Source organism: Sparus aurata, unplaced genomic scaffold, assembly GCF_900880675.1.
Source record: "Sparus aurata unplaced genomic scaffold, fSpaAur1.1, whole genome shotgun sequence".
NCBI lineage: Eukaryota > Metazoa > Chordata > Actinopteri > Spariformes > Sparidae > Sparus > Sparus aurata.
This window is the reverse complement of record NW_022045209.1, coordinates 1-12,648: the sequence shown is the minus strand read 5'-3', so window position 1 is coordinate 12,648 and position 12,648 is coordinate 1. Positions and strand designations below refer to the sequence as shown.

At 51.9% G+C, this 12,648-nt stretch overlaps 1 protein-coding gene across 1 annotated transcript; it reads right to left on the bottom strand.

Moving 5' to 3' along the window:
• Positions 1-615: 615 nt before the first annotated feature.
• On the bottom strand, positions 616-12,239 carry LOC115578200 (trichohyalin-like). The gene is given in 11 exon segments (XM_030411071.1): positions 616-1,473; positions 1,556-1,618; positions 1,710-1,766; positions 1,926-2,078; positions 2,189-2,341; positions 2,421-2,486; positions 2,580-2,933; positions 3,068-3,199; positions 9,303-10,355; positions 10,357-12,083; positions 12,173-12,239. Coding segments are annotated over 11 exon segments (4,053 nt in total). The 3' UTR covers positions 616-1,245.
• Positions 12,240-12,648: the final 409 nt, after the last annotated feature.

Genomic DNA, 12,648 nt, shown 5'->3' with positions numbered 1-12,648 from the left:
TCCAGCAGATTTAGTTAAATTAGCTGGTGATGTTGATCTGTAACGTGTCTTTTACCTCCTGTATTTGCTGCTTAGGCAACAAGATACTTTAATGCTGCAAATTAAAAAGGCCCAATAATAATGAATACATGTACTGATCGATCACTTGTGTGTTGTTTTAATTTATAGAATTATTTTTTGGTTCATAATTTTCAACACGTCTGATATTGCTGATGTTTGTTGTAAGCCTGTTGTTATTGAACATTACAACATGTTAAAGTTTATGATGTCATACATTTATATGTTGAGTGACAGCTGTCGCAGCAGAGCACGCTGTTCGACGGGAATATTTACTGTCGTAATATTTCATATTCATCTCTGGACGTGTTGTTTGAATAAATTCAAGCTTTTAAAGATAAAGCTAGCTTGCTGGCGCGGCGTGCTGTGTGACACAGTGAATAAAAACTTAGCTAAGGTTCGTTTGTAATAATTGACACAAAGGTTTGACTACAAATGAGACGTTCAGGAGCAGTATTGTCTGTAGGACAGAATAACTCCCTTGGTGTGGACTGCTGCTCCTGACAGGTGGAGTGATGTCAGCGCCTCCTGCAGGCTGAAGAGGTCATCACACACACATTAAAAATGACACTTTGGTTTTTATTGACTACGAACAAACAGCTGAACTCTGAACCTCACATGAGCCTGACTCACAGCTCAGACTGGAGGATCATGGGAAATGTGTGTTTGACAGAAATTAAAAATACAAAATAAATACCAACAATAAATAACTCTGTAAACATTAAGAGGAGTCTGACCTTCACTTTGACAAGAAGAAGCGTTTGTGGTTGTTTCACTGTCACTGAAGCGATGTAGTGAAACAGGAAGTGGTTGTCTCGGAGCTTCTTCTAACTGCAGTAACTGATTCAGTGAGAATCTTCTCCTCAACATTCAGATTATTATAGATTATAGTCTGTAAACTGACAGCAGACATGTGGAGAAGTGTACTCAGAGCTTCTCAGTGAAACATTTGAGAGAACCAGGCTGCAGATATGACGACAGGAGATCATGTGACTGACAGGTAACACACTGATTGGACGGTTTGGTGATGTCATCCTGCATCATGAGCGCTACGAGGACCCTGCCAGGAAAATCAAGATTAAACTCTGTTGTGTTGATTGTCTCAGTAAAACACGTGACAGTGCAGATTGTCTCAGAGCCAGTTTCTTTGGTCAGAAGCTTCAGTTAACAGTTTTTCATTTTCAGGCGTTATGATTGGCTGAGAGACATTCTAAGCTCCTCCTCCCTCAGGCTGCGGTCCAATCGCTGCGTCTCAGACTCCAGGACGGACGGGATTGGACGGCGCGTGACGGCATCCAGTGAGTCGGCGAGGTCATGTCTCAGAGAGAGCAGCCATTGGCTGTTCCTGGATGACTGCTGGATAAACTCCACCCTCTGCTGCTGATCCACAGCCAATGAGAGACGGAGCTGACTCACCTGAGGGTAGGAGACACAGTGACATCATCAACATCCACCTGACAACTGACAACATCTGAAACAGTTTCTGTGGTGACCTCACCTGGTCCTCCAGCTCCCTCACTCTGCTCCGCAGACGTTCTTCTTCTGTGGTGTCTGCACCCTCCTGAACAACACAAACAGGTTCACACACATACACACTGTGTGCGTGAGTGTGTGTGTGTGTGTGTGTGTGTGTGTGTGTGTGTGGGCCTCACCTGAGATGTAATGCTGTCAGTCAGCTGCTGTCTGAACCTGGAACGCTCCTCCTCCACCTGAAACACACACACACAAAAACATGTGTGTGTGTGTGTGTGTGTGTGTACCTGTCAAAGTTTGTGTGTGTGTGTGTGTGTGTGTGTGTGTGTACCTGTCAAAGTTTGTGTGTGTGTGTGTGTGTGTGTGTGTGTGCGTGTGTGTGTGTGTGTGTGTACCTGTCTCAGTGTGTCTCTCAGTGTGTTTCTGTCTCTCTTCAGTTTTTCTTTCTGGTTTTCCAGGTGAGAGTTCTTCTTGTTCAGTCGTTTCTGGTCCAGCTCCAGTTCAGCCACCAGACGCTGCAGGACCACCAGCCTGTCCTGCACACCCTGCTGACACACACACACACACACACACACACACACACCTCAGTCAGGTGTTCAGGACACTGTCTGTCTGTTTCTCTGACTGAACCTAATCGTCCTATCAGATACACACTGACCTCGTCTGGGTTAGACCCCGCCCACTGGCTCTGCTCCTGTTGGTGGGCTCTCTCCCTGTAGCCAATCATAGCTGCCTCAGTTCGCTCCAGAGCCAATCGGACACGATCCCTGCCCTTCTCCAGCTCGTCTGTCCTCTGAGTCAGAGCGTACACCTTCACAACACAGACAGTGTGATGTGATCAGGAACACTCGGGGTGAACGGAGACACTCACAGTTTGAAGGATGTTTTACCTCAGCTTCTCTCTGCAGCAGCAGCCTGCTGGTCTCCTCCTGCTCCTGCAGCAGAGAGGAGTACTGCTCCTGCAGCAGAGAGGAGTACTGCTCCTGCTCCTCCTCAACAAATGAAACAAAATGACACATTTCAACATCTCCAGTGGTTTTTCATTCTACAGTATTGTCTATACACAAAGGGTTTGACCTCCTCCTGCTCACCTCTCCTCCCTCCTCCTGGTTGTCTGTCTCTCGGCCTCTCCTCCTCCTCCTCCTCCTCATCTGACCGTCTGTCTCCTCTCTGTCACTCTCAGCAGTCAGTGAGGAGATCTGTGTGCTCTGGTCCCTCCTCACCTCCTCCACCCTGGACCTCCACTCCTTCTCCTTCTCCTTCTCCTTCAGTAACTGGATTTCTCCTGACAGAGCCTTCAGCTCCTCCTCGTGTCGGAGCCCCTCCTCCTCTCTGAACCTCTCCACCTCCTCCTTCCTCTCCTCCAGAGCGCTCCTCAGTTTCTCCCCCTCTGTGTGGCTCTCCTCAAGAATGGTTAAAGGAACAGTGCAGTATTTTAGATTATCATCTCTGTGATGTGAGAGCTAAAGCTGGTTAGCTCATACTTAGCATAGAGACTGTAAACAGATGGAAACAGCTAGCATGTCTCTGTGACTACCTGCAGGAGGAGCTTCAGCTTGGTCATCTCCTCCAGCGCGGCCCTCAGCCCCTCCCTCATCTGCTGCTTCTCCTCCTCCTTCTCCTTGACCTCCTGCCTCACTCGCTCCCTGCTGCGACTCAGCTCAGACACCTGAAACACACACAGGTTACATGCTAACACCCTCGACCATATTTAACAGTGATGTGCAGCTAGCATGCTAACATTAGCATCAGGGACAGCTGACAAGTCTGAGTTGTCCCACTGTGGCCACCGTACAGACGACACGCGCTCAGTGAGTCGATATAAAGGCTCGTCCTATTTACTGGAGTAGTTCCAGGAGTTAGTCAGACCCTCAGGTGTTATATGTACCTGGGTGATGTTGCTGTGAAGGAGGTTAACAACTTTTGCAGCGAGAACAACAAATCTTCCTCCTGCTGCCTGAATATTTTACCAGCAGGGTTCTTCAAACCAGGTTCAGACTGACTGACTCCAGATCTGCTGCAGATTGTCAACATGTCTGTTCATGAAGCCTGCAGTCATTAAACCTCCTGAAGAAGAACAATCTAGACACATCAGTGATGAACAACTATAGGTCCATATCAAACCTCAAAGTTTTGAGTAAAATAACTGAAAAAGCTGTTTTTCAGCAGCTGAACAATTAATAACAAATAATAAATTAATTATTAATAATTAAATGACTGTTTTGATGTTTTCAGGACTTTGACCACATCACCGCTCTGAGACGGCTCTCATCAAAGTCCTCAGTGACATTCATTTAAACACAGACAGTTAGGCCTGTCTCCATAATCAATAAATCAATTAATCTGATGATAAATTAAAATGAGTTCGATTATCTTGCCGGCCTCAATAATGTGAAGCTTGTTTGTTTTCCTGGTGTCTCTCAGGTGAACCCTCTTGTCAGTCAGTGTTTGACGTACCAGAGTGCAGCACGACAGCCCCGAGACGAGCAGCAAGCCAGAGGTACCGCTGGTTGAGATTTGGAGGAATAAAAACTAAGATGGAATTGGTTTCAAAGCTGAACGCGACAGCTGCAGTGTGGGAGCACTTTGGATTCAAACCGAATGACCACAGTGAGCCACTTAACCTGGACGAGCCGGTATGTTGTAAAACAGGAGCCACTAAAAGCGGCAACACAACAAACATGCATCTGCACCTACAGCATAATCATCAGATGCAGTTTTCCCAGCTGGGAAAAGAACTACAACTAAAGCTACAGAGGAGCCGTCTCCGTCTCCCCGACAGGCCACAATCACTGAGGCGTTCAGTCGACAAACAACATACAAACAGGACGGTGCAGAATGGTGCCACTCACAGTGTAGTTCATCACTAAAGAGATGCAGCCCTTTAATACCGTCGAAAAGCATTTACACAAATGCTGCAAACATGTGACAGCCAGTACGAACTGCCTGGGAGAACACACGTGTCACAAACAGCAATTGTAACAGCAACTGTACATCGTGAAAGACGACGTACTGAAGGGTTGTTAGGGTTGTAACAGACCGAGTCAGGGCTGGGTATTGTTACGAACCTCACGATCCAATTAGATTTAGATTCTTTAGGTCGCAAGTGGATTCAATATCGATTCGATTCAATATTGACTTAAATGCTTCGATATCGATTCAGTAATAAGTAGTAATAAACAAATTATTCACTAGAGTACCTGTTGATCATTTTTTAATTAAAAAAAGTAATCTTAAATTATAAATCTTTCTGAAATGTAAACAAAGGTACTGTAGCTGCTGGAGGCGGGACTGAGAGGTCCGGTGAGGAGGGGCCGAGAGGTCCGGCGAGGGGCCGAGAGGTCCAGCGAGGAGGGGCTGAGAGGTCCGGCAAGGGGCCGAGAGGTCCGGCGAGGGGCCGAGAGGTCTGGCGAGGAGGGGCCGAGAGGTCCGGCGAGGAGGGGCCGAGAGGTCCGGCGAGGAGGGGCCGAGAGGTCCGGCGAGGGGCCGAGAGGTCCGGCGAGGGGCCGAGAGGTCCAGCGAGGAGGGGCTGAGAGGTCCGGCAAGGGGCCGAGAGGTCTGGCGAGGAGGGGCCGAGAGGTCCGGCGAGGAGGGGCCGAGAGGTCCGGCGAGGGGCCGAGAGGTCCGGCGAGGAGGGGCCGAGAGGTCCGGCGAGGGGCCGAGAGGTCCGGCGAGGAGGGGCCGAGAGGTCCGGCGAGGAGGGGCCGAGAGGTCCGGCGAGGGGCCGAGAGGTCTGGCAAGGAGGGGCCGAGAGGGCCGGCGAGGGGCCGAGAGGTCCGGCGAGGAGGGGCCGAGAGGCCCGGCGAGGAGGGGCCGAGAGGCCCGGCGAGGGGCCGAGAGGGCCGGCGAGGGGCCGAGAGGTCCGGCGAGGAGGGGCCGAGAGGTCCGGCGAGGAGGGACCGAGAGGCCCGGCGAGGGGCCGAGAGGCCCGGCGAGGAGGGGCCAAGAGGTCTGGCGAGGGGCTGAGAGGTCCGGCGAGGAGGGACCTATAGGTCCGGCGAGGGGCCGAGAGGTCCGGCGAGGAGGGGCCGAGAGGTCCGGCGAGGGGCCGAGAGGTCCGGCGAGGAGGGGCCGAGAGGTCCGGAGAGGAGGGGCCGAGAGGTCCGGCGAGGAGGGGCCGAGAGGTCCGGCGAGGGGCCGAAAGGTCTGGCGAGGAGGGGCCGAGAGGTCCGGCGAGGGGCCGAGAGGTCCGGCGAGGGGCCGAGAGGTCCGGCGAGGAGGGGCCAAGAGGCCCGGCGAGGGGCCGAGAGGCCCGGCGAGGAGGGGCCAAGAGGTCTGGCGAGGGGCTGAGAGGTCCGGCGAGGAGGGACCTATAGGTCCGGCGAGGGGCCGAGAGGTCCGGCGAGGAGGGGCCGAGAGGTCCGGCGAGGGGCCGAGAGGTCCGGCGAGGAGGGGCCGAGAGGTCCGGAGAGGAGGGGCCGAGAGGTCCGGCGAGGAGGGGCCGAGAGGTCCGGCGAGGGGCCGAAAGGTCTGGCGAGGAGGGGCCGAGAGGTCCGGCGAGGGGCCGAGAGGTCCGGCGAGGGGCCGAGAGGTCCGGCGAGGAGGGGCCAAGAGGTCTGGCGAGGGGCTGAGAGGTCCGGCGAGGAGGGACCTAGAGGTCCGGCGAGGGGCCGAGAGGTCCGGCGAGGAGGGGCCGAGAGGTCCGGCAAGGGGCCGAGAGGTCCGGCGAGGAGGGGCCGAGAGGTCCGGAGAGGAGGGGCCGAGAGGTCCGGCGAGGAGGGGCCGAGAGGTCCGGCGAGGGGCCGAAAGGTCTGGCGAGGAGGGGCCGAGAGGTCCGGCGAGGGGCCGAGAGGTCTGGCGAGGAGAGGCCGAGAGGTCCGGCGAGGAGGGGCCGAGAGGTCCGGCGAGGGGCCGAGAGGTCCGGCGAGGGGCCGAGAGGTCTGGCGAGGAGAGGCCGAGAGGTCCGGCGAGGAGGGGCCGAGAGGTCCGGCGAGGAGGGGCCGAGAGGTCCGGCGAGGGGCCGAGAGGTCCGGCGAGGGACAGCAGGTGGTCGCTTGCCCAAATCGATTCAGAGGATTTTATGAATCGATATTGAATTGGGAAAAAATATATTGCAATGCATTGATGAATCGATAATGTTACCCACCCCTAGACCGAGTCCTTTTTATTTATTGTTTCTGGTTGTTTTGTTGATTTATTTTGGATATCTAAAATGTCTTCTTCACATTCCAATTCCAATGTTAAATATTCTTTAGAAATAAAAGTTTATTGATCTTTGAAAGGGTGTACTTGCATTATTATGCCATTATCATTATATTAGTTGAAAAATGGTCTCAAAACAACATTATCGTTTATCGCAATAATTTCTGGGACAATTTATCGTCCAGCAAAATGTGTTATGGTGACAGGCCTATGGACAGTGTTCTCAGTCTGTTACTGGATCTCAGCGCTGTGTCTGACACAGTCGACCATGACGTACCACTAAACCGACTGGAAACCTGTGTGGGTCTCTCTGGTACAGCACGACGTTGGTTTAAATCCTATCTTAATGACAGAGACTGCTTTGTGTCTATTGGTAATTACACATCTGAGCAGATGAAATCACCAGCGGAGTCCCGCAGGGCTCCATTCTGGAGCCTCTACTGTCCAACATTTATAGTTGGCTCAGATGATGGAAACAACAAGATGTGTTAGCACAGTCCTGCAGACGACACACACATTATAACACATCACCAGCAGACTATCATCACATACAAACACTGAGCAGATGTGTTGAACAAATCAGTGATTGGAAGTGTCAGAACCAAAAACAATTATTTCAGTCTTATCTTTGTTTTACTGATGAAAACTCTGAGGAAGAACGACTAACAGTCTCTGCTCAGCTTCAGTCTGTAATGTTGAAACCAAACCGAGCCAGAACCCTCAGTGTGATCATGGACTCAGACCAGAACTTCAGCAGCCACACTAACACAGCTACAAACCTGGAGAATATATCCAGGGTAAGAGGACTTATGTCTCCATCTGGAGAAACTTGTCCACACATTTATCTCCAGCAGACTCGGCTCCTGTAACGCTGTCTCTACAGGACTCAGACAGCTGCAGCTGATCCAGAACCAGCTGCTCAAGTTCTAACAAGAACCAAACAGTAGATCACATCACTCCAGTTCTCAGATCTTCACACTGACTTCCTGTCTGTCAAAGAATCAATTTTAAAATCCTGCTTTCAGGCCAAAACACATTTATGATCTGCTGCCACATTCAGAACCATCCAGAACCTCTGAGGTCGTCAGGTTCTGGTCTGCTTTAGTCCCTGAAGTCAGAACTAAACATGGAGAAGCAGCGTTCAGTTATCATAATCCACAGATCAGAACAAACTCCCTGAAACCTGCAGGTGTGCCTGAGACTTCCTGTTAGCTGTGAGCTGCACTGAGACTTCCTGTTAGCTGCACTTAGACTTCCTGTTAGCTGTTAGCTGTTAGCTGCACTGAGACTTCCTGTTAGCTGTGAGCTGCACTGAGACTTCCTGTTAGCTGCACTAAGACTACCTGTTAGCTGCACTAAGACTACCTGTTAGCTGCACTAAGACTACCTGTTAGCTGCACTAAGACTACCTGTTAGCTGCACTGAGACTTCCTGTTAGCTGCACTGAGACTTCCTGTTAGCTGTTAGCTGCACTGAGACTTCCTGTTAGCTGTTAGCTGCACTGAGACTTCCTGTTAGCTGCACTAAGACTACCTGTTAGCTGCACTAAGACTACCTGTTAGCTGCACTAAGACTACCTGTTAGCTGCACTAAGACTACCTGTTAGCTGCACTGAGACTTCCTGTTAGCTGCACTGAGACTTCCTGTTAGCTGTTAGCTGCACTGAGACTTCCTGTTAGCTGTTAGCTGCACGGAGACTTCCTGTTAGCTGTTAGCTGCACTGAGACTACCTTTTAGCTGCACTGAGACTTCCTGTTAGCTGTTAGCTGCACTGAGACTTCCTGTTAGCTGTTAGCTGCACTGAGACTTCCTGTTAGCTGTTAGCCGCACTGAGACTACCTGTTAGCTGTTAGCTGCACTGAGACTTCCTGTTAGCTGCACTGAGACTACCTGTTAGCTGCACTGAGACTTCCTGTTAGCTGTTAGCTGCACTGAGACTTCCTGTTAGCTTTTAGCTGCACTGAGACTACCTGTTAGCTGTTAGCTGCACTGAGACTACCTGTTAGCTGTTAGCTGCACTGAGACTACCTGTTAGCTGCACTGAGACTTCCTGTTAGCTGTTAGCTGCACTGAGACTACCTGTTAGCTGTTAGCTGCACTGACACTTCCTGTTAGCTGCACTGAGACTACCTGTTAGCTGCACTGAGACTTCATGTTAGCTGTTAGCTGCACTGAGACTACCTGTTAGCTGTTAGCTGCACTGAGACTACCTGTTAGCTGCACTAAGACTACCTGTTAGCTGTTAGCTGCACTGAGACGTCCTGTTAGCTGTTAGCTGCACTGAGACTTCCTGTTAGCTGCACTGAGACTTCCTGTTAGCTGTTAGCTGCACTGAGACTTCCTGTTAGCTGCACTGAGACTACCTGTTAGCTGCACAGAGACTTCCTGTTAGCTGTTAGCTGCACTGAGACGTCCTGTTAGCTGTTAGCTGCACTGAGACTTCCTGTTAGCTGCACTGAGACTTCCTGTTAGCTGTTAGCTGCACTGAGACTTCCTGTTAGCTGCACTGAGACTTCCTGCTAGCTGCACTGAGACTTCCTGTTAGCTGTTAGCTGTTAGCTGCACTGAGACTTCCTGTTAGCTGCACTGAGACTTCCTGTTAGCTGTTAGCTGTGTGAACTGTGCCTTACCTGAGTCTGCAGGGAGGCCAGGTTCTCCTCCATCACCTCCACACTCTGCTGCACACCTGTCAGCTCCTCCTGGGCCTCCTGCCTCCTCCTACGCTCCTTCTGCGCCTCCTCTGTGATGACTGTCAGCTCACTCTTGGTCCTCTTCAGTTCCTCCTGTACCTTCTCTCTCTGCCTCCACTCCTTCTGCACCTCCTCTCTGAGAAGTGTTGCCTCTTCTCTTCTTTTCATCAGCTCTTCCTGCACCTCCTGCTTCTCCCTTTGTTCACTTAATGCCTCCTCTCTGAGCACAGACACCTCCTCTCTGAGGATTGACGCCTCCTGTCTCCTCTTCATCAGCTCTTCCTGCGTCTCCTTCTTCTCCCTTTGTTCATTTTGTACCTCCTCTCTAAATGCAGAGAGCTTCTCCTCTACCTTCTCCATCTGCCTCAACTCCTCCTGGGCCCCCTCCCTCCTTCTCTTCTCCTTCTGCACCTCCTCTTTAAGAGCTTTCGCCTCCCTCTCTTTCCTCATTAGGTTCTCCTTGACCTGCTCCTTCTCCTTCTGCGCCTCCTCTGTGATGACTGTCAGCTCACTCCTGGTCCTCTTCAGTTCCTCCTGTACTCTCTCTCTCTGCCTCCACTCCTTCTGCACCTCCTCTCTGAGAGCCATCACCTCCTTATCTGTCCTCATTAGCTTTGTTTGGATCTGCTCCTTCTCCTTCTGCGCCTCCTCTGTGATGACTGTCAGCTCACTCTTGGTCCTCTTCAGTTCCTCCTGTACCTTCTCTCTCTGCCTCCACTCCTTCTGCACCTCCTCTCTGAGAAGTGTTGCCTCTTCTCTTCTTTTCATCAGCTCTTCCTGCACCTCCTGCTTCTCTCTTTGTTCACTCAATGCCTCCTCTCTGAGCACAGACACCTCCTCTCTGAGTGCAGACACCTCCTCTCTGAGGATTGACGCCTCCTGTCTCCTCTTCATCAGCTCTTCCTGCGTCTCCTTCTTCTCCCTTTGTTCATGTTGTACCTCCTCTCTCAATGCAGAGAGCTTCTCCTCTACCTTCTCCATCTGCCTCATCTCCTCCTGGGCCCCCTCCCTCCTTTCTCTTCTCCTTCTGCACCTCCTCTTTAAGAGCTTTCACCTCCCTCTCTTTCCTCATTAGGTTCTCCTTGACCTGCTCCTTCTCCTTCTGCGCCTCCTCTGTGATGACTGTCAGCTCACTCCTGGTCCTCTTCAGTTCCTCCTGTACCTTCTCTCTCTGCCTCCACTCCTTCTGCACCTCCTCTCTGAGAAGTGTTGCCTCTTCTCTTCTTTTCATCAGCTCTTCCTGCACCTCCTGCTTCTCCCTTTCTTCACTTAATGCCTCCTCTCTGAGTGCAGACACCTCCCTCTCCCTTCTCCTCAGCTCCACAGACAGACCAGCCTTCTCCTCCTCCAGCTCTCTCTCTCTGCACCTCCCTCGCTCCTGCAGCAGGAGGTGCTGACCTCTCTCAGCCTCCAGCATCCTCCCTCGCTCTTCTTTCACCTCCCCCAGTTCATCCTCTAATATCTTCTTCTCCTCCCTGGATTTCCTCAGAGCCTCCCTCTCTTCCTCCCAGCCCTCCTCCACCACCCTCAGTTTCTCCTCCAGCCTCTTCCTCCTCTCCACCTCTGTTCTCCTCAGCCCCTCCTCTCTCCCAACCTCTTCCTCCCTCTCCTCCACAGTGGCTCTCAGCTGCTGCGCCTCCTCCTCTTGCTCCTTTAGGATGAGGTTAAGTTTTGTCACCTCCCTCAAGCTCCGCTCTGCCTTCTCCCTCCACTCCTTCCCCTCCTCCTCCAGTCTGTCTCTGGCTTCCTCACTCTCTCTGGCTCTCCTCCTATCTCCCTCGCTCTGGGCCCGGGCCTCCTGCAGCTCCCTGCTCTGGGAGGAGATCACGTTGTCTTTTTGTCCTCCCTCCCTCCTCTCTTTCTCCAGGAGAAGCCGGGTTTCTCTTAGAAGCACTTCCAACTGCTCCTCCCTCGCCTCCTTCTGCTTCAGTCTGTTATTCACCTCCTGCTGTTCTCTCACTCCCTCCTCCTCCCGCTCCTCCACCAGCCTCAGCCGCTTCTTCAGCTCCTCCACCTCATCCTCCCTCTCCCTCACGGCATTCATCTGTCGCTCCAAGCTGCACTCCTTGCGCTCCACCTCCTCCTTCAGCTCCTCACACTCCTCCTTTGCAACATTCAGCCTAACCCTCAACAGCTCCACCTCCCCCACATTCTCCATCAGTCTCTCCACCTCCTCCTCCCTCTCCTTCTTCTCTCTTTCCAATCTCTCCATCCGGTCGCAGAGCGCCTCTATCTCCTCCTCCCTCTTCACCTCCTCCTCTTTCATCCTGACCTCCTTCCTCTTCGCCTCCTCTTCCAATCTCTCCCTCTCTACCTCCACCCGCTGTAGTTTCTCCACCATGTAGCTGATTTGCACCTCCTTCTCTGTCACCTCCTCCCTCAGTCTCTCCACCTGTCTCTGCCTCTCCTCCTTCTCCTCCGTCAGTCCCTCCAGGCGCCTCCCCAGCACCTCCACCTCTCCGTCTCTCGTCCCCAGCTCCTCACTCAGCGCCTCCCTCTCTTTCTGCCAGGCCTCCTTCTCCTCCTTCCTCTCCTCTTCTTCTTCACTCCTCCTCTTCCTCAGCTTATCAAGCTCCTCCGTGAGCCTCTCCGTCTCCTCCCTCAGAGCCTTCATCTCCTCCTCGCTCCTCTCTCTACTCTTCCTCTCTTCTTGTCTCCCAGCCGTCGCTCCCTCCAGTTCTCCTCTCAGACACTCGATCTCCCCTTCAGACAGAAGACACAAAGATCAACACAAGACTACGACCAACACGACTTCACAGTTAGCTCAGTGTTAGCCTGCAGCTAGCTTAGCGTTAGCCTAACTCCCAGACTCTTCTCCTGTGTGATGAAGACGATCAGCTGACTGGTGCCAGAGGAAACTCTGACAGTGTCGGACATGTTGGTTTATTTTCATTGTCAGAGATCCTTTATTGATCTGTTTGTACAGAGGCGTCACTCTGGACTGATTAGAGCAGGGGTCTCAAACTCCTGGCCCGCGGGCCGGAAGTGGCCCCCCTATATCCGACCCGCGACTTGATGGGAAAAATGAAATGGAATTTGGCCCTTCAAGTTTATTTTTTAATTATTTGTTTTCCACAATTAAAACAATAATTTCGTGTGCAATTTAAAATATAAAAACAATTAAATGAAGTGCTGACAACATGAAAGAGAAGTGTAGAAGAAGAAAAGTTAGACTGTAGTAGAAGAAGAAGAAAAGTTAGACCGTAGTAGAAGAAGAAGAAAAGTTAGACCGTAGTAGAAGAAGAAGAAAAGTTAGACCGTAGTAGAAGAAGAAGAAAAGTTAGAC